Source organism: Salmo trutta, chromosome 30 (genome assembly GCF_901001165.1).
Source record: "Salmo trutta chromosome 30, fSalTru1.1, whole genome shotgun sequence".
Classification (NCBI taxonomy): domain Eukaryota; kingdom Metazoa; phylum Chordata; class Actinopteri; order Salmoniformes; family Salmonidae; genus Salmo; species Salmo trutta.
The window spans coordinates 8221956-8242761 of NC_042986.1; the positions used below are offsets into that span (position 1 = coordinate 8221956).

At 43.9% G+C, this 20806-nt stretch overlaps 1 protein-coding gene and 1 pseudogene across 1 annotated transcript; both read right to left on the reverse strand.

The window, feature by feature from the left end:
• Nucleotides 1–9695: 9695 nt before the first annotated feature.
• LOC115168851 (baculoviral IAP repeat-containing protein 5.1-like) lies at nucleotides 9696–10681 on the reverse strand (annotated as a pseudogene).
• An 8170-nt stretch (nucleotides 10682–18851) lies between these two features.
• On the reverse strand, nucleotides 18852–20186 carry LOC115168852 (early nodulin-75-like). The gene has a single exon (XM_029724387.1). It carries the CDS (start codon nucleotides 20184–20186, stop codon nucleotides 18852–18854), a length of 1335 nt encoding a protein of 444 aa, XP_029580247.1.
• Nucleotides 20187–20806: the final 620 nt, after the last annotated feature.

Consider the following 20806-nt stretch of genomic DNA (forward strand, 5'->3'; position numbering starts at 1 on the left):
CCTAAATGTGTTATCACGGCACATTCAACCAGTTGAAAGCACACTAAAGTTGAAATGGGAATACAATCTCAAATATTTTCTTTAATTAAACAACAACTTAATGTGTTATCACTGTGCTTGATCTACTAGCAGAACCAAATGACCCGGATTGCAGTTAGTTGAGATGACATTAAAGTACATTGTGCAAGTGATCAATGCCGTTTGAGATTATGTGCAGATTAGACTAGGAATTGGAAAATGTCCACAGACAGTCCACAGACATGGGACCCTGAACATGCACGCTTTCTATAATTACATAACAATACGTTTATTAACACTAACCCCAAAATGTGGCCATGGATATGTTACTCATTTTAAGGTTGAATGATTACATTAGTTTGTAAGATAGTCTTAAAGTTAGGCTATTTGCTGTCTTACTAAAGTAATATTGAATTGTGTTTCTTGTCAAGGCAACCAAATATCACCATTTAAAGGAGATGAATCTACGGCTTGTATAGTTCCATCTGAGACACTGGCTTAATCCTATTCTTTGACTTTTATTTTGGTTGAGTTGGTGACGTGAATCCAACATATAATTTGTTAACTTGTCGATAAGTTAATAGGTTATTTATTGTCTTTTAAAAGTGATATTGAATTGTGTTTGGTTGTCAACACAACCAATTATCAACATTTGGAGGAGATATATCTTCTGCTTGGATAGTTCCATCTGTGCCACTGACTTAGTCTGGCTTTAATTCCAGTTTTTAATTCCAGTTTCCTTCTACAAATGAATAGTTAAATAGGGTGGATTCACCTCTCCATCTCAACCAAAAATCTAAGTTAACCCTTGTGTAGTCTTAACATTCTGTTTTCTCCCCTTGACCAGCCTTCACTAAACCCCTAAAATAAAGCAGCTTAATTGAATTTTAAACCCCAAGTCTATTTTGCATGAAGAAACAACCTTTCATTCATCACAAACTTTGTGAATATCTGGGTTTTCCCTCTTCACAATGCAGAAAGACTGCATTTAAATCAGTGGACACCACTCGTTTTTATTACAAAACACATGTCATAATTGTTTTCTTTACTAAAGTAGAGGTTTATAATAATAATAATTATTATTGCTAAAGGTACTGCATAGCTGTAAACATAACTTTTTAAGCAAGGGATAGCACTTGTATAGCCTAAGAAAGAGGCAGAAATGTGCAGAAATTAGTTTTGAATGCATTTTATTGAAGGGAAACAATAACAGTCTTGAACTTTTTTGGCAACATAGTGATATATTCTTATATACTGTACAATAAGGAATTCAACTACAAAATACTAGTCTTCTCCCATTTTTTGAACCATTGCCCCCACCCACAAGGTGTGTAAACAACAACAATAAATAAGAATAAAATAAGATAATAGATACAAAACAAAAACGTGAAGAACATAAATCAATCAACTCTAATTAGCACATGTATGACAGTATGCAAGTGTTTGTGCATGGACTTTGCAGATGTATTTCTCACATATGCAGCACATACTATTTGTTTTACATTCCTTCTTTGGGGGGCAGAATTGGCATCTCCTCCTCTTGCCTACCCCAGCTCCAGCCTCAGGTGGATCAGGACAAGATTCAGCCCCCTGAACAGCTTTCACAAGCGCTGCAGAGGCTGCTGTGCCGGGGAGCCGCTCCCTTCTTTGAATGTGTGGGGCTACAAGAGCCTTTCCCAGCTGCTCCAGGAACACCCTCCTCTTGTTCCGCTTATCAGGCATCTAGGTAGGGTTGATCTTGTTCCATATCATGAAGGCATTGTATGAGGATACATCAATGATGGTATGGAAGATGACCAGGGGCCAGTGGGCAGTCATCCTCCTGCAGCTGTAAGTTCCAATCACCTTGTCCAGGTTGTCCACACCTCCTTTGTTGTGGTTGTAGTCCAGAATGATGGCTGACTTCCTGTCCTCACGATCACTGATCTCAGCCGTTTTGTGCAGTGTGCTCAGGAGGACCACATTCTTGTTCCTCTTTGGGAGGTAAGAAACTAGAGTGGTGGTGGGGGTGAAGGCAAATTTTGATGAGAAGGCCTCTCTCCCCCTCGTTGCGAGGAGTGCAAGGGGGAGCTCAGGTTTGTTCTTTCTAACTGTGCCAACCATGGTGATCTTCCTCTTCAGGAGCTGCTGGCTGAGTTCATAAGAGGGGAAGAAATTGTCACACGTGACATTCTGCTCCCTCAGTCCATCTGTCACATCATGCACAACCCGCATTCTCTGGTTCTTCTCCGGGCCTCCACTGGTCAGCTTCCCTGTGTAGACTTGCATTTTCCAAGCGTAGCTGGATTGTGCGTCACAGGCCACCCATCTCTTGATGCCATACTTTGCTGGCTTGCTGGGCATATACTGCTGGAAAGGACAGCGACCTTTTGACAAAAGAGATTACTATCAGTAATTAGTATCAGTGTCACAGAAAACAATCACATAAATCAATGATATCACAGCAATACATAATAAAATTAACAGTGAAAATCACTTAAATTACAGATATGAAAATAAAAATGTACCTCTGAATGGAACCAGTTGCTCATCCACTGTTACTTCAGGCCCAGGGTTGTAGAGGTATGGCCTCATCCACTGTTACTTCAGGCCCAGGGTTGTAGAGGTATGGCAGACGCTCCACCCACTTCTCCCAGACCTTTCTTATGGCCGCCAGTTTGTCTCTCACACGTTTTGCAGGCCTTGACTCACGGTTATCAAATCGTAGCATTCTTGAGAAAGTGTGAAAGACTTTCAGTGGCATCGTGGCACGGAATATCGCCCTTCCACTCTCTGCATCCCAGAGACTACATGCAGCCTCGACCTCAGGACCTATACACACCCGCTAAGATTAGCAGCCCTATGTAGGCACGCAGGTCAATCTCATCCATCCTTTTCCAGTTGTCTCCATATTTACGGAAACCCTCCAAATTTGTCATCTCCAGGATGATTTTTTCGATGGCTGGTGTGATGAACATGTAGAATGTTGAGGCGATGTCCTGGACATGGGCAACTGCATGTCTTGTGGGCCCTGGGGTCATCCTTATGACATTTTGTGCTGCCATCCTGCCCTGGTTCTCATATGGTGACAAGGACCGTGTTATTTTGCTGTTCTTTGACAAAAATGTCTCTCTTTCAGTTTGGGAGATTTCTTCTTCATCTGAAGATGATGCATCATGCTCTGGTTTGTATTCTTCCCCTTCTTCAGATACCTCCTCCTCTTCTAAATCATTGTTCTGTTTTTCCTCTTGGACATCTGAAAAAATCAGATCTACGACGTGTTGGGCACTGAAACGTGCACTCATGCCTTCAGCAAAGAGAGAACTGAAGGGACTGTCATCTGCAGCACCTTTATAGACCCTGACTGCATTCCCCATTAGTAAACAATGCTTTCAATAAATGTTTGCTTTGTCTGAAATTGTTTTTATTTTGTCTGAAATTGTTTTTATTTTGTCTGTGAACTTGAGTCATGTGTGGGGTCATGAAGGGGGGATGCTGCACATGCACAATAAAGTGTTTGTTTTGTCTGAGTTCAATCAGAAGCACACATAATCTCAATTTCTCATTGTGTGTGTGTGTGTGTGTGTGTGTGTCTTTGTGGTTTTTGTGGTGTGTAAATAATTTTATAACTGCCGGGTCCAAAATGACCCTAAGACAATCTTTGTACCCTGGTGGTGTACAGCTTTCATGGAAATATGAACAAAGGCAATGTTTCACTTTTTCTAATGTTGGGGTCACTCTAGAAAAAGTCATCAAATTTAAAGTTGAAAAAATATAATTTAGGGGGTTTTCTCTGCTGTTAAACATAGTGGCGGGTCATTTTTTTTACCCTTAAGACAACACAAGGGTTAAATAATAGGACCATATCAATCCAACCCTAACTTAAAATGCACTTGAAATAAAGTTTGATTTAATTTAGTCCTATTCTTTAAACTTAGATTTTTGGTTGAGACGGAGACGTGATTCCAACATATCAATTATTAATTTGTAGACAAACCGGAATTGATGGAACTCTCCAAACCGCACAGATTAAACAATCCAAGCAGAAGATACATTACATCTCCTTCAAATGTTGATATTTGATTATGTTGACAACCAAACACAATTCAATATCACTAAATATCTTTACATTTGAAATCAAACAAAGCTTGAAACCCTATGCCTAGTTTAGTGTCTATTTTTAGTTGAACACTGGGTTAAACTGAAACAACAGCTGTTGTAAATGCTATACAGGCCTAAATAGTCTCATTGATGATATATGATTGATAAAGGAGGGTCACATTTAATTTGCTCTGTTAAACCTACCCTTTGGAATTACTTTGATAGCAAAAGTGAATCTATTTCATTTTTAAGTGGTCTCTCAGCAATCATTCTCACAACAGCACATTGGTAATAGCTAGTGACAAATATCATAGCTAAGCAGGGTTGGGCTTGGTTAAAACCCTGGGTAAGACACCAAAGGGTAGCTGTAGATAGATACATTCTCCAGTAGGAGGTGCTGTCCAGCCTATAGTTTTTTTCTGATAGTGGATATAATGTTGAAGATCTGACATTGTTTTAAAGGTTTGCCTATGTTGAAATGGTTACCATGATGACAGAATCCTGTGGTTGAAATTTCATCATCAAAACAACAGTTGATGACTTTTTCAAATCCAATGTATTTTCTATGTATGAGTCCACGTCACAATATGTTGACAAATTATGTTGAAACAATGTTGATTCAACCAGTTTGTGCCCAGTGGGAAGTGCTTTCTGTTCATATATTTTTTTTAAGTCATTCACTACAAAGTTGCATTTTGCCTATTAGAATTGGATGTGAATATAGCTAAATGATTGGGAATACAGACAAATAGTTTCCTTGAACCTCTCCCGCGTACGGTGGAATTGATGTGAATTTTCGGAGATAAGCTCACATCTGTTAAACAGATCACAACAGTCATCGTCTCTCGCCTTTTTCTGAACCACCGAATTAATAACTGGATTGGCATTGACTCAATCGCAATCACACTGCACACTGCCCAAACCCATCTGGACAAGAGGAATACCTATGTAAGAATGCTTTTCATCGACTACAGCTCAGCATTTAACACCATAGTACCCTCCAAACTCGTCATTAAGCTCGAGACCCTGGGTCTCAACCCCACCCTGTGCAACTGGGTCCTGGACTTCCTGACGGGCCGCCCCCAGGTGGTGAGGGTAGGAAACAACATCTCCACCCCGCTGATCCTCAACACTGGGGCCCCACAAGGGTGCGTTCTCAGCCCTCTCCTGTACTCTCTGTTCACCCATGACTGCGTGGCCATGTACACCTCCAACTCAATCATCAAGTTTGCAGACGACACTACAGTGGTAGGCTTGATTACCAACAACGACGAGACGGCCTACAGGGAGGAGGTGAGGGCCCTCGGAGTGTGGTGTCAGGAAAATAATCTCACACTCAATGTCAACAAAACAAAGGAGATGATCGTGGACTACAGGAAACAGCAGAGGGAGCAGCCCCCTATCCACATAGACGGGACAGTAGTGGAGAGGGTAGAAAGTTTTAAGTTCCTCGGCGTACACATCACGGACAAACTGAAATGGTCCACCCACACAGACAGCGTGGTGAAGAAGGCGCCGCAGCGCCTCTTCAACCTCAGGAGGCTGAAGAAATTCGGCTTGTCACCAAAAACACTCACTAACTTTTACAGATGCACAATCGAGAGCATCCTGTCGGGCTGTATCACTGCCTGGTACGGCAACTACTCCGCCCACAACCGTAAGGCTCTCTAGAGGGTAGTGAGGTCTGCACAACGCATCACCGGGGGCAAACTACCTGCCCTCCAGGACACCTACACCACCCGATGTCACAGGAAGGCCAAAAAGATCATCAAGGACAACAACCAACCGAGCCACTGCCTGTTCACCCCGCTATCATCCAGAAGGCGAGGTCAGTACAGGTGCATCAAAGCTGGGATCGAGAGACTGAAAAACAGCTTCTATCTCAAGGCCATTAAACAGCAATCGCTAACATTGAGTGGCTGCTGCCAAGATACTGACTCATCTCTAGCCACTTTAATAATAAAAAATTGGATGTAATAAATGTATCACTAGCCACTTTAAACAATGCCACTTTATATAATGTTTAGATACCCTACATTACTCATCTCATTTGTATATACTGTACTCTATACCATCTACTGCATCTTGCCTATGCCGTTTGGCCATCGCTCATCCATATATTTTTAAGTACATATTCTTATTAATTCCTTTACACTTGTGTGTATAAGGTAGTTGTTGTGAAATTGTTAGATTACTTGTTAGATATTACTGCATGGTCAAAACTAAAAGCACAAGCATTTCGCTACACTCGCATTAACATCTGCTAACCATGTGTATGTGACAAATAACATTTTATTTATTTCCTTTACTTGGTTGAACCTACACTTTGTAATGACTTTGATAGCAACAGTGAATCTATTAAGTGGAGATTTCTCAACAATCGTTCTCACAATAGCACATGGTAGAAGTCAGTAACAAATATCAAAGGATATCATAAGGTGAATGCACCAATTTGTAAGTCGCTCTGGATAAGAGCGTCTGCTAAATGACTTAAATGTAAATGTAAATCAAAGCTAAGCAGGTCTGGGCTTGGTTAAAACACTGAAAGGATAGCTGTAGATAGATCAACTCTCCAGTAGGAGGTGCTGCCTTAGCCTATTATATTCTTATGGTGGATATTACTTTGAAGATCTGACGTTGTTTCAAAGGTACGTCTAGGTTTGTCTATGTTGAAAATTGGTTACCTTGATGTCCTGTGGTTGAAATTCTACCCTCAAAACAGCAGTTGCAAAACTGTGTTCGAAGCCAATGTATTTTCCACATAGATCCCACGTCACAATACATTGACAAATGACGTTGAAACAACCATTTTGTGCGCAGTGGGACGTCTTGTTCTGTCATATGGGACTTTTCAAATGTAGCCTAATACAAATACAAGTTCCACTCTTGTGAGATCTGGATGAAAAAGACAAGACAGTAATGTGCACGGTGCCATTTTTAATATCACATCAAATCTTTTTTGCCTTCTTTCTTTTCTGGAAAAACTGTGTCTCCGTAGCAAGAGGATACATCAGCTTATCGGAGCAGCTGATTGATACTGATTAAAAATAGGTCTTGATTGCATGTCTTCACACCCAGAGTTAATACTTGGTGGAAACAAGTTTGGCAGCCATTACAGCCGTGAATCACTTTGAATGCGATTCCACCAACTCTTAGGGCAACATTTATCCATTGTTTTTGTCAAAATTGCTCACATTTAGTACATTTGGTTGGGAATCATTGATGGACAGCAATATTCAAACGTTGTCTCAGATTTTCAATCAAAGTTGGGTCAGGACTGAGACTAGACCGCTCAGGAGCAATCTTGCAAAGCCATTCTGTTGTGTCTCTGGCATTGACATTGTGTAATTGTCCCACTGAACAACTCGTTTTCAAAAGACTGAGGTGCGTTTTCCTCTAACTTTTTACCTGGGCTTTGCTCCTTTCATATTTCGTTTGATCCTGGCAAACTCCCCATAACGTGATGCTGCCACCATAATACTTGAAAATACAGATGGTTTCCCTCTGTGTTGTGTGATATTGGATTTGACCCAAGCCTGTAGTTGTTAATCTAGGCCAAAATTAATTTATTTGCCATGTTGTCCTTCAGTATTACTTAACTGCCTTATTGCAAACAGAGTAGATGATTGAGTTTTTTAATTTTTAATTTTTACACAGGCTTCCTTCTTTTCACTTTGCGATACTGGCCAGTAATGTGGAGTGAATGCAATGCTCTCCTCTGTTTTTTCAAGTATTGTGATGGCAGCATCATGTTATGGGTATACTGATCACCAGCAGGGACTGGGGAGTTTCTCAGGATCAAAATAAATATTAAAAAGGTGGAAAGCCCAGATACAAGTTTTGAGGAAACCCTGCCTTATTCTTCTGAATATTACAGATCTAATGCCAAAGACACACCAGAATGTTTTTCTAGTAGATGCTGAGTGCTCCTGAATGGTTCAGTCTCCTGACTTGAAAATCAGGCACAAGGTTTGAATATTGCTGTCCATCAATTCCTCCCAACTAAATATACATAATTTCGAAAATGTTCTATAATTTTTCTTTCACCTTGAAAATGTGGAGTAGGTTGTGTACACTGGTAAGAACAAAAATCAAATTTATTCTGTTGTTAGATTTAATTTCAAGACAGGAAAAATGTAAAGACTGCAAGGGGTGTGTTAACTTTTGCTAGGCAGAGTAAGACAATAAGACTATTTGTCAGAGTAAGACAATAAGCAAATGAGTAGTTAGGATATTATTCTGTACATGTCCCAGACCCTCATGGAGTCCATGGAACACTTCCTCACAGTCACATTACATTATCTATGCTCAGTGGTGGAAACAGTACCTAATTGTTATACTTGAATAAAGGTAAAGATACATTAATAGAAAATGACTTAAGTAAAAGTGAAAGTCACCCAGTGACATACAAAAAAAAAAACTTCAGTTATTACTTTAAAGTATTTTTACTTAAGTACTTTACATCACTGTCTATGTATGCTCAAGCTGCGGTGACAACTAACTGCCGATTCTTCAAAAAAATCCAAACGATACTCTGGCATCCCCCTCCAACTCTTCCTCTCCAGGAGCACCCCAGCGTCCTGGTGCACCGTCTCAGTCCTATAGCTCGGCACTCCCCTATGGGCCACCCCTCTCCCTGCTGAATGCGCCCTATAAGCGACAGATGTTACTAGGGCAACAGTTGGTATTGAGAGGGACGGGCTTAAGGGGCCATCTGTCCAGGGTCAAGGTTTGAAAAGATGAGGCAGAAAGAAATGGTGGAGGTGGCACGTTCAGGAAAACCCAACGGCAAGTATTTGGGAGGATAAAAATCAGGAAACATTGTTATTCTGTGGGTTGTTCAATGCGTGCCTTCTTTCAGTCATGATTGCCCCTGGGGAGTTAGGGTCCAGAAATTGTCTCAGAGGCTTCGTTAACACAAGCAGCCCAATTCTGATCTTTTTTCTACTGACTGGTCTGTGGACCAATCACACCAGATGTTTTCGCAGATCTTTTTTCAGAGCTGATCTGATTGGTCAAAAGACCAATTAGTGAACTGAAAGATCAGAATTGGGCTGCCTTTGTAAATGCAGCCAGAGTAGCGGTGCTGATCTAGGATCTAGGAATCTTATTCATTATGATGTAAAAAGCCAAACTGATCCTAAAATCAGCACACCTACTCTAAGAGGCTTTGTAAATATGGGCTGGAGAACTTGGTACATATCTGTGACATTATCATCAGTCTTCCCTGTAGCTCAGTTGGTAGAGCATGGTGTTTGCAACACCAGGGTTGTGGGTTTGATTCCCACGGGGGGCCAGCACAGAAAATAAATGTATGAAATTGTATGAAATGTATGCATTCACCACTGTAAGTTGCTCTGGATAAGAGCGTCTGCAAAATGACTAAAATGTAAATGTAATCATATTGGAAAACAGGGCTACTCCAGTGTGAAGTCACCACCTTGTGGTAAGAGGCAATACTGCAAAACATTTGAGAAAATACCCCAAAACTTAATTGAAAGATATAAAATAGAACAACTTTATTCATTCACACCAAAATATTTACAGATAAGAAAAAACCCACACCAAAGACTAAAATATACACTCCTTAATGTCCACTACATTATAGGTGCCGAATCAAACAGCCTTCTCATGTAATCAACTGTTTTCTCCACCTCATCTCAATAAATGGCAATCTTCAGATGCGAAGTCTTCCTCTGCAACAGTAGAAATGGTGTGCTATTGACACGGGTAAACTACAAGTAATACACAGCTTAGGCCTCCACAAGTTAACTGAAATTGACCCCAACCCTACAGCAAGTATAAAATAGCTTGTGAACTTAAAGAAAATATATAAAAGCACAACTTTCAGTCAAGGCATGAGTGTACACACAGCAGGACAATACAGGGGCATTGTGAAATGCATGTATATCAAGTATTTGCCTTGAATGAGAAGATGTAGGTGTATATGATGTGTATGACATGGGCATTGTGCAATGTGTGTGATGCTGCAATGTATATGATATTTATTCTTTATACAGTAGTACGGTGTGTCTAAGACAATTTTTCCCATTGGGGACAATACAGTTTCTTATATAGGAAACTGTGTCAAAATATATAGGGTAGGGTTGGTGACTTACAATGTAGATGTGCAGTCTCTCCTGCTCCAGATGATAGAACCCAGACACAGTCAGCTCCCCAAAGTCTTTCCTTATGGCCAGGAAGCCACAGTTAGGAGAGCGTTTGATATGCTCGGACCTACGGACAACCGAGAGCGGAGAGCAAAGAGAGAGACGTGTAGGTCATTAAAGACGCAATTATTATCACAGCGACAACTTTAATTAGCACATTTCAAAGGTGTAGAGTTTCGACTGAACAACAATGGTATTGAATCCAATGTGAATGGTGAGGAGGATTTGATGGCGACTCGTACAGTTAGGGCACAGAGCAGTAATAACTCCGGGCTCTGGTCCTAGTGGAAGTGTAAGGACCACACTTACCATGGGTTGTCCTCAGGCTCCCAGCACTCCAGCTCTCTGAGACAGAAGAAGCAGCAGGCCACGTCAAGCTCGTTCTCACTTGGGCCGTGGACAAACCCTGCCATCTGCGAATAGACACACTGTCATGTCACAAAATAGATCTACCATAGGCCTGTGGGCTGATGCCCATCAGCTGTGGTATCAATGACGGGTAGTAGGCAGAAACTAGAGCCCAGAGTTTTTCATGGTCCGTGAAAACTCCTGGCCCTGGTGATAGCCTGTATGAACAATGACATAATCCACAGACCTTTGGTACATTAGGAGAGGAGTTGGAGCTTAAAAGCCCTAAAAAGGCAGAAAGCCTCCGAGTACAAAGAAGAACTGTGCTTTATATTTTTGGTGTATTTTCCATTAAATGTTTGCTCAGCCCACATGCTCACACGCTCCATATATCTAATGTATACAATAACTATGTATTCATACTATCACTCTCCCATTGCATGGAATGTCCACCGCCCTCATGTCTGCTAAAATGTTTTATCTGGTTCTTCAGTAATAGACAGAACAGACAAAGTTAACTTTGATTCTATACAAGTAAAGATCAACAAAATCCAACCTATTACATGGAATGTGCACGGGCTCCATGATGAAAAAAATAAGCATATGGCTCTTGAACACTTAAAAGGATTGTCAGCAGATGTGGTTTTCCTTCATGTTACACTTTTTTAAAAGGAGAAAGCTGTGTTGGAGAGGCCTATGCTGCCACCTACTGTAGCAACAGCAGAGGTGTTCTGATAAAGAATACACCCTTTTCCCTTAAATCCCAGCACATGGACCAAGAAGGACGTTTTCTAATGTTGAATTGTACTTTACATGGTGAAAAATACACATTGATTTAATTGTATATCCCACCAGGGGGGGTTAGAAGGATTACTTTATCCTATCCCAGGTATTCCTTAAAGAGGTGGGGTTTCAGGTGTCTCCGGAAGGTGGTGATTGACTCCGCTGTCCTGGCGTCGTGAGGGAGCTTGTTCCACCATTGGGGTGCCAGAGCAGCTTTGACTGGGCTGAGCGGGAACTGAGCTTCCGCAGAGGAAGGGAGGCGAGCAGGCCAGAGGTGGATGAACACAGTGCCCTTCTTTGGGTGTAGGGACTGATCAGAGCCTAAAGGTACAGAGGTGCCGTTCCCCTCACAGCTCCGTAGGCAAGCACCATGGTCTTGTAGCAGATGCGAGCTTCAACTGGAAGCCAGTGGAGTGAGCGGAGGAGCGGGGTGACGTGAGAGAACTTGGGAAGGTTGAACACCAGACGGGCTGCGGCGTTCTGGATGAGTTGTAGGTGTTTAATGGCACAGCAGGGAGCCCCGCCAGCAGCGAGTTGCAGTAATCCAGACGGGAGATGACAAGTGCCTGGATTAGGACCTGCGCCACTTCCTGTGTAAGGCAGGGTCGTACTCTGCGAATGTTGTAGAGCATGAACCTACAGGATCGGGTCACCGCCTTGATGTTAGCGGAGAACAACAGGGTATTGTCCAGGGTCATGCCAAGGCTCTTAGCACTCTGGGAGGAGGACACAATGGAGTTGTCAACTGTGATGGCGAGATCATGGAACGGGCAGTCCTTCCCCGGGAGAAAGAGCAGCTCCGTCTTGCCGAGGTTCAGCTTGAGGTGGTGATCCGTCATCCACACTGATATGTCTGCCAGACATGCAGAGATGCGATTCGCCACCTGGTTATCAGAAGGGGGAAAGGAGAAGATTAATTGTGTGTCGTCTGCGTAGCAATGATAGGAGAGACCATGTGAGGATATGACAGAGCCAAGTGACTTGGTGTATAGCGAGAATAGGAGAGGGCCTAGAACTGAGCCCTGGGGGACACCAGTGGTGAGAGCATGTGGTGCGGAGACGGATTCTCGCCACGCTACCTGGTAGGAGCGACCTGTCAGGTAGGACGCAATCCAAGAGTGAGCCGCGCCGGAGATGCCCAACTCGGAGAGGGTGGAGAGGAGGATCTGATGGTTCACAGTATCAAAGGCAGCAGATAGGTCTAGAAGGATGTGAGCAGAGGAGAGAGAGTTAGCTTTAGCAGTGCGGAGAGCCTCCGTGACACAGAGAAGAGCAGTCTCAGTTGAATGACCAGTCTTGAAACTTGACTGATTTGGGTCAACAATACATACATTCGATAAGATTGACAGACGTAGCAATAAAAAAGGCAAATTCAATGAGCCTCAAAAAAGGCCCAAAAATGTAATCTCTACAAATAATTTACAGGACACCTGGAGATAACTGCAATAATCGGCCACTCCAATACCTTGACTTTGTTGTCCTTAAGCCATTTTGCCACAACTCTGGAAGTATGCTTGTCCATTTATAAGACCCATTTGCGACCAAGCATTAACTTCCTGACTGATGTCTTGAGATGTTGCTTCAATATATCCACATCATTTTCATGAAGCCATCTATTTTGTGAAGTGCACCAGTTCCTCCTGCAGCAAAGCACCCCACAACATGATGCTGCCACCCCCGTGCTTCACAGTTGGGATGGTGTCCTTCGGCTTGCAAGCCTCCCCCTTTTCCCTCCAAACATAACGATGGTCATTATGGCCAAACAGTTCTATTTTTGTTTCATCGGACCAGAGGACATTACTCCAAAAAGTACAATCTTTGTCCCAATGTGCAGCTGCAAACCGTAGTCTGGCTTTTTTTAATGGCAGTTTTGGAGAAGTGATTTCTGCCTTGCTGAGTGGCCTTTCAGGTTAAATGTTATGTCGATATAGGAATTGTTTTACTGTGGATATAGATACTTTTGTACCTGTTTCCTCCAGCATCTTCACAAGGTCCTTTGCTGTTGTTCTGGGATTGATTTGCACTTTTCGCACCTAAGTACATTCATCTCTAGGAGACAGAACGCGTTTGCTTCCTGAGCGGTATGACGGCTGCGTGGTCCCATGGTGTTAATACTTGCATACAATTGTTTGTACAGATGAACGTGGTACCTTCAGGCATTTGGAAATTGCTCTCAAGGATGAATCAGACTTGTGGAGGTCTACCATTTTTTCCCCTGAGGTCTTGGCTGATTTCTTTTGATTTTCCCATGATGTCCAGCAAAGAGGCACTGAGTTTGAAGGTAGGCCTTGAAATACATCCACAGGTACACCTCCAATTGACTCAAATTATGTGCATTAGCCTATCAGAAACCTCTAAAGCCATGACACAAATTTCCAGAATTTTCCAAGCAGTTTAAAGGCACAGTCAACTTAGTGTATGTAAACTTCTGACCCACTGGAATTGTGATACAGTGAATTATAAGTGAAATAATCTGTCTGTAAACATTTGTTGGAAAAATTACTTGTGTCATGCACAAAGTAGATGTCCTAACCGACTTGCAAAAACTCTAGTTTGTTAACAAGATATTTGTGGAGTTGTTGAAAAACGAGTTTTAATGACTCCAACCTTAGCGTATGTAAACTTCCGACTTCAACTGTACTTCCATGACAAAATTAAAACGCAATTTTGGACTGACCAATGTAGATATTTTCAAAGATATGCAACTTAAAAGTTTCAAAACACAAAATGTCCATTTAAAATCTTCTGGATATCAGAGCAACCTTGAGGGAATCCTATTTAAGTCCGAAAATTATATATGATAGGTAAGATATACAAAACCTTGCAGAGAGCCTATCCTACTGACAATCTCTTAGAAACAAATATGAACTGTTGGAACCAAGACTGATTGGCACAAGATGGAGAGAATGTTGGAATATAAATAACCAAATTACAGTTAACGGACATTTAATTTTAATCCAGTATAAACTAATGTACAGAAGACAACGACATTGCTGATGTTTTGAATGACTTCTTTGCTGAGGCATGGACAAGCCCCACACCTCTTGTCATCTTCCCCCTGCCCATACCTACAAGGCAGGTTGAGCTGTGCAGCATTGGCCAGATAAAGCAAGCTCATACCAGACTCAGTCCACGTAAAGCGTGTGGGCCTGATGGCATTCCAGCCTGGCTACTAAAATAGCATTCAGAAGATATAGCCCCTGTCATCAAACACATTGTTAACAATCTTCTGCTGCCTGGAAGATTGTCAGTGTGTGTCCCATACCTAAAGTGTCAAACCCATGTACAACGAGTGACTGGAGGCCCATCTCTATAACTTCACGTCTTGGAAAAATCCACTAGAGCTTCATCATGAAAAAAAAAGAATTCCAACAGTTCTGTCTGAGTGCATGAATCAGTATGCCTACCTCCCAAAGTCCAGCACTACTACTGTCCTTGTGAAAGCCACACACTCCTGGCGGACAGCTACAGACTCCAGAAAACCAACAATGGTGAGGGTGTTGCTGATGTCCAAAGTGTTTGATCAAGTAGATGACTCAAAGCTCCAACAACATCTGTCTGACATTGAGCTGTGTCCAAGGTTACTAGCCTGGCTCCACAGCTACACCACCGGAAGAAGGCAGAGGGTGATGGCTAATGGCACATTTAGCCCTTGGTCAGAGGACACCTATGGTGTGCCATAAGGGGGCGTGGTCTCACCACATCTGTTTCTCCTTCACATGTCCACCCGAAAAAGTTGTCTTCAGGGACACTCTGGACACTGGGTATGCAGACGATGTAGGGCTGTCCCGAGCCATACCATTAACCAACATCGAGGTGGACACTTCCATGGGCTTGGAGGCAAAGAAGCTGGAAGAGTGGGCCACATCAGTCAGTGTGGCCCACTGGAGCAGTCAGTGAGGAAGGCTTCAAAACGCCTGCACATTTTGACTGTTCTTGCCAGAAATGGTCTACCCACTGAAGATCTGGTCAGAGTATACACTACATTGGTCAGGCCTTGTCTGGAATACGGTGGAGTGCTGTTAGTTGGATGCAACAAAAAGCAGCAGGCCCAACTAGACAGGATGCAGAGGAGGGCCTTGAGGTGGAGCAGTCCAACCACAGCTCCCGTCACTGCAGAGCAGGCGAGAGCAGGCTGCAGTGCACCTGGGGAAGGACATGCACACTCTTAACCACCCACTGAATGACCTGCTCCCTCCAAAAAGAGGTGACTGCACCACCAGGCTCCCGGGAAACAGCCACAAATTGTGCCAATTTGTAAGTCGCTCTGGTTAAGAGCGTCTGCTAAATGACGTAAATGTAAATGTAAATGTGCTATGTAACTGCCCATACGAACCACCTGAGAAACACAAAAAAAACTCTGTTTTTAACAATCACATTTTAACATTTCAATTTTCATCGTGAAAAATGTACTGTAATGTTTCAAGAGTTCTGTATTCTATTTATGTCAAGTATTATGTGTTATGTATTTTAAATCAGTGTTTTGCAATTCTTAGTGATGTAAATGTTGCATTTCTTCAGTTTTATCTGTGAGCAAGAGTAAATAAACTTAAACTCAAACTCAGAATTTATCAAACAACAAAGAAAATTCACAAATTCTACAGCACAACTGCAGAGTCATGTCTTAAATGTAAAACTAACAATGACTCCCCTAATCCATGCTTTCTGGGAATGCTATAACGTCCCAAATGTTATGGGCAGAGTTAGAAAGTTGGCTGTCAGAAGTATTACAATGTACATTTGCTTTTAATCATTCTTTCTGCATATTTCAAGACATGAAATATTTTTTTACAATTTTTTTATTTTATCTTTATTTAACCAGGTGGGCAAGTTGAGAACAAGTTCTCATTTACAATTGCGACCTGGCCAAGTTAAAGCAAAGCAGTTTGACACATACAACAACACAGAGTTACACATGGAGTAAAACAAACATACAGTCAATAATACAGTAGAAAAATAAGTCTATATACAATGTGAGCAAATGAGATGAGATAAGGGAGGTAAAGGCAAAAAAAGGCCATGGTGGCGAAGTACATACAATATAGCAAGTAAAACACTGGAATGGTAGATTTGCAGTGGAAGAAAGTGCAAAGTAGAAATAGAAATAATGGGGTGCAAAGGAGCAAAATAAATAAATAAATAAATACAGCAGGGGAAGAGGTAGTTGTTTGGGCTAAATTATAGATGGGCTATGTACAGGTGCAGTAATCTGTGAGATGCTCTGACAGCTGGTGCTTAAAGCTAGTGAGGGAGATAAGTGTTTCCAGTTTCAGAGATTTTTGTAGTTCGTTCCAGTCATTGGCAGCAGAGAACTGGAAGGAGAGGCGGCCGAAGGAGGAATTGGCTTTGGGGGTGACCAGTGAGATATACCTACTGGATCGCGTGCTACAGGTGGGTACTGCTATGGTGACCAGCGAGCTGAGATAAGGGGGGACTTTACCTAGCAGGGTCTTGTAGATGACCTGGAGCCAATGGGTTTGGCGACGAGTATGAAGTGAGGGCCAGCCAACGAGAGCGTACAGGTCGCAGTGGTGGGTAGTATATGGGGCTTTGGTGACAAAACGGATGGCACTGTGATAGACTGCATCCAGTTTATTGAGTAGGGTATTGGAGGCTATTTTGTAAATTACGTCGCCGAAGTCGAGGATCGGTAGGATGGTCAGTTTTATGAGGGTATGTTTGGCAGCATGAGTGAAGGATGCTGTGTTGCGAAATAGGAAGCCAATTCTAGATTTAACTTTGGATTGGAGATGTTTGATGTGAGTCTGGAAGGAGAGTTTACAGTCTAACCAGACACCTAGGTATTTGTAGTTGTCGACATATTCTAAGTCAGAACCGTCCAGAGTAGTGATGCTGGACGGGCGGGCAGGTGCAGGCAGCGATCAGTTGAAGAGGATGCCTTTAGTTTTACTTCTATTAAATATGAGGGTGCAGTGAGATACCCAATGGGTTGGACGATACTTTTCTTGTCAATCATCTTGAAAAAACTAGAAATCAACGAATCCTCCATCGTTAACACAATAAACAGGTCAAATGCTTTTTTTAATCTAAATGTGGAAAGTGAGTGGGCGATGGAGAGAAACAAAATGGTGCAGTTTGTGGCCATGTTGGCGGAGTGTGATACGGGTGCTGGAGATGGGGTTGGGAGCAGGTAGGTCTGGGCTGGGTGATGTCGTTGATGTTTGTGTGTGCTTGTTTGTATGCTGTTGTTGGTATGTGTATGTTTTGAATTGTAAAAAAAAAAGAAAAAAGATCAGGAACCAAAGTGAGTTTTCTTTGGCTGTTTGAGGCTTAACTGTAGGTAACGTAACAGGAAATGTGGACAAGATAAAATGAACCAATAAACCACTACTACGTGGTGTGGTCTGGTACAGTATGTGGTCTGGCTGTAAGAGGGTTATGACTAACGTCCAGACCACTACTGTATGTTGTCTGTCTGTTTGAGGGTTAAGTAACATGGTAACATAGCAGGGGCCACAGTATGTTTTGTGCCTGTATGAACCTACAATATGTGGTGTGTTGGTACTTCCAGGGAGCCATCACCACACCGTTTATCACCAGAAGCAGAGGGAGGGGTAGGTCAGAGGAGGGCCGAAGAAACCTCACCAGACACCCGACAAAACGAAACAACATCTAGCACCTGCTTAGCAGTAAATCATAACATACTGTCACAGTGGACACATACATCCATACACAGGCCAGCTGGGAAGGGTCTGACTCAAATACAATAGTAGTGTTTATGTAATAGCGTTAACTTGTAACGAATTCAATAAATGTCTCATATAAAATAGTATAATGTCAAACTCCTATGCAGGAGGAGTACACGCCCATGTCTATTATAGCAAATATGGGGTCATCATTGGGTGTGTCCTAATAATATCTCATTTCTGAAGTGTGCACTTGTTTACTACTTTCCACAAATGTAAAAGCATTGGGTTGGTGGAGGGATGGGCTTGGCATGGGCTAGATTTCTTATACCGGTAATTTCCTTTTAAATCAGTAAAGGGAAGTGAACAAGTGCACACTGTAGGAGGAAGAAGAGATTATTGCGTTCCCTTTCAGTCAGTCAACTTCGGTACAACACACTATAATTATACTATTGGGAGTCGCACTCTTGCGACTTCAGTTGAAGGATCTACAATTGTTGTACTTGTTCCCATACATTTTCTAATCTCAAACTATGAGTTATTCTTCAATTTGCTGGTGCAATGAATAAGATGGCTAAGAAAATGACCCGAGATGGCGATGGCTAAGCTGGGTTCGGGGTCGAGATCATGCCCCCAGTCATGCAGTCATAGCATTTATCTGAAAGATACTCACGATCTACGTGTAGTTTGTCTCTGATTGGAGCACGCTCAGCCAAACCTCGCTCGAACCAGTCCGTGTGTGCATTGCCACGTACTGCATGCAAAATCCCTGGAAGATGTGTAGGATTCTTGAGGAAGCTTGGAATTACTGATGGCGACTTTCCTTTCGCGGATGCCGGCACTTCAGTTGGGACCAAGGAGCAGGAAGTGGAGATGGATTGGGTGGTCGGAGCAAATGTCTTGTCTGCCTGGGTGTGGGGTATGTGGTGGCTGCCTGGGCGTGGGGTATGTGGTGGCTGCCTGGGCGTGGGGTATGTGGTGGCTGCCTGGATGTGGGGTATGTGGTGGCTGCCTGGGCGTGGGGTATGTGGTGGCTGCCTGGGCGTGGGGTATGTGGTGGGTGCCTGGATGTGGGGTATGTGGTGGCTGCCTGGGCGTGGGGTATGTGGTGGCTGCCTGGATGTGGGGTATGTGGTGGCTGCCTGGGCGTGGGGTATGTGGTGGCTGCCTGGGCGTGGGGTATGTGGTGGGTGCCTGGATGTGGGGTATGTGGTGGCTGCCTGGGCGTGGGGTATGTGGTGGCTGCCTGGATGTGGGGTATGTGGTGGCTGCCTGGGCGTGGGGTATGTGGTGGCTGCCTGGATGTGGGGTATGTGGTGGCTGCCTGGGCATGGGGTATGTGGTGGCTGCCTGGATGTGGGGTATGTGGTGGCTGCCTGGATGTGGGGTATGTGGTGGCTGCCTGGATGTGGGGTATGTGGTGGCTGCCTGGATGTGGGGTATGTGGTGGCTGCCTGGGCGTGGGGTATGTGGTGGCTGCCTGGGCGTGGGGTATGTGGTGGGTGCCTGGATGTGGGGTATGTGGTGGCTGCCTGGGCGTGGGGTATGTGGTGGCTGCCTGGATGTGGGGTATGTGGTGGCTGCCTGGGCGTGGGGTATGTGGTGGCTGCCTGGATGTGGGGTATGTGGTGGCTGCCTGGGCATGGGGTATGTGGTGGCTGCCTGGATGTGGGGTATGTGGTGGCTGCCTGGATGTGGGGTATGTGGTGGCTGCCTGGATGTGGGGTATGTGGTGGCTGCCTGGATGTGGGGTATGTGGTGGCTGCCTGGGCATGGGGTATGTGGTGGCTGCCTGGATGTGGGGTATGTGGTGGCTGCCTGGATGTGGTGTATGTGGTTGCTGCCTGGATGTGGGGTATGTGGTGGCTGCCTGGATGTGGGGTATGTGGTGGCTGCCTGGGCGTGGGGTATGTGGTGGCTGCCTGGATGTGGGGTATGTGGTGGCTGCCTGGATGTGGGGTATGTGGTGGCTGCCTGGGTGTGGGGTATGTGGTGGCTGCCTGGATGTGGGGTATGTGGTGGCTGCCTGGATGTGGGGTATGTGGTAGCTCCTGTGCGTTCTGTCACCGGTTACGGAGGCTACTTGAAAAGAGAGGGTGGCCAGGTTCGGTGGGCACGCTCCACCGCCTGTGTCTACCATTGGTCAAGCACCGCTTGCCTCTCTTCCAAGACTTGTTAATGAAGTGATCTGGTCCTACGTGGACTTTGGAGGCCAGGCTAGCTTAACTAGCATTCCCCTGGCCTTATGGCAACCCCATTCCTATTTTCAGTTCCTGGAGTTAGAAGGAGTGAAGGAAACTGGGTTTGCGTGTCCCTGCGATGAAGAAGCAGCCCCCTGAGCACTTGGCTGGGGTAACCCTCGGAGTGCGGGGCCTTGGCACGGATCTGAGTGACCAGTGCACCCCTCAGCAAATAAATGACTGTGACAACAGTGTCCCAGCGTTTGGTAAACGGGGTACTACGTCAGCCATTGCAGGGCCCCCTGTGCCCGTAAAGGGTCAGACCTCATTGCTGATTCCTGCCTGTAACTCACTGGTCCCTATAATATGTCTAGTGATACTGGTTATGGGCTCTACAGGCAATTAGTGGTGGTAGCAGAGTCAAGGGAATGAGCAGGGTTGGACATGACCACGCCATTATTCAACATGCAGTCTCTTTGGTTCGTATGAGCCCCCAAATGAGCTGTCTGTCTCCAGCTCAATACTATTAATTCCTGGGAATTAGATTCAATTATGCACCTGCCCCTGTCTGTTACAATGT

Coding starts and splice junctions, on each gene's coding strand:
- LOC115168852 (XM_029724387.1), bottom strand. CDS start 20,186: ATGGTAGACACAGGCGGTGGAGCGTGCCCACCGAACCTGGCCACCCTC.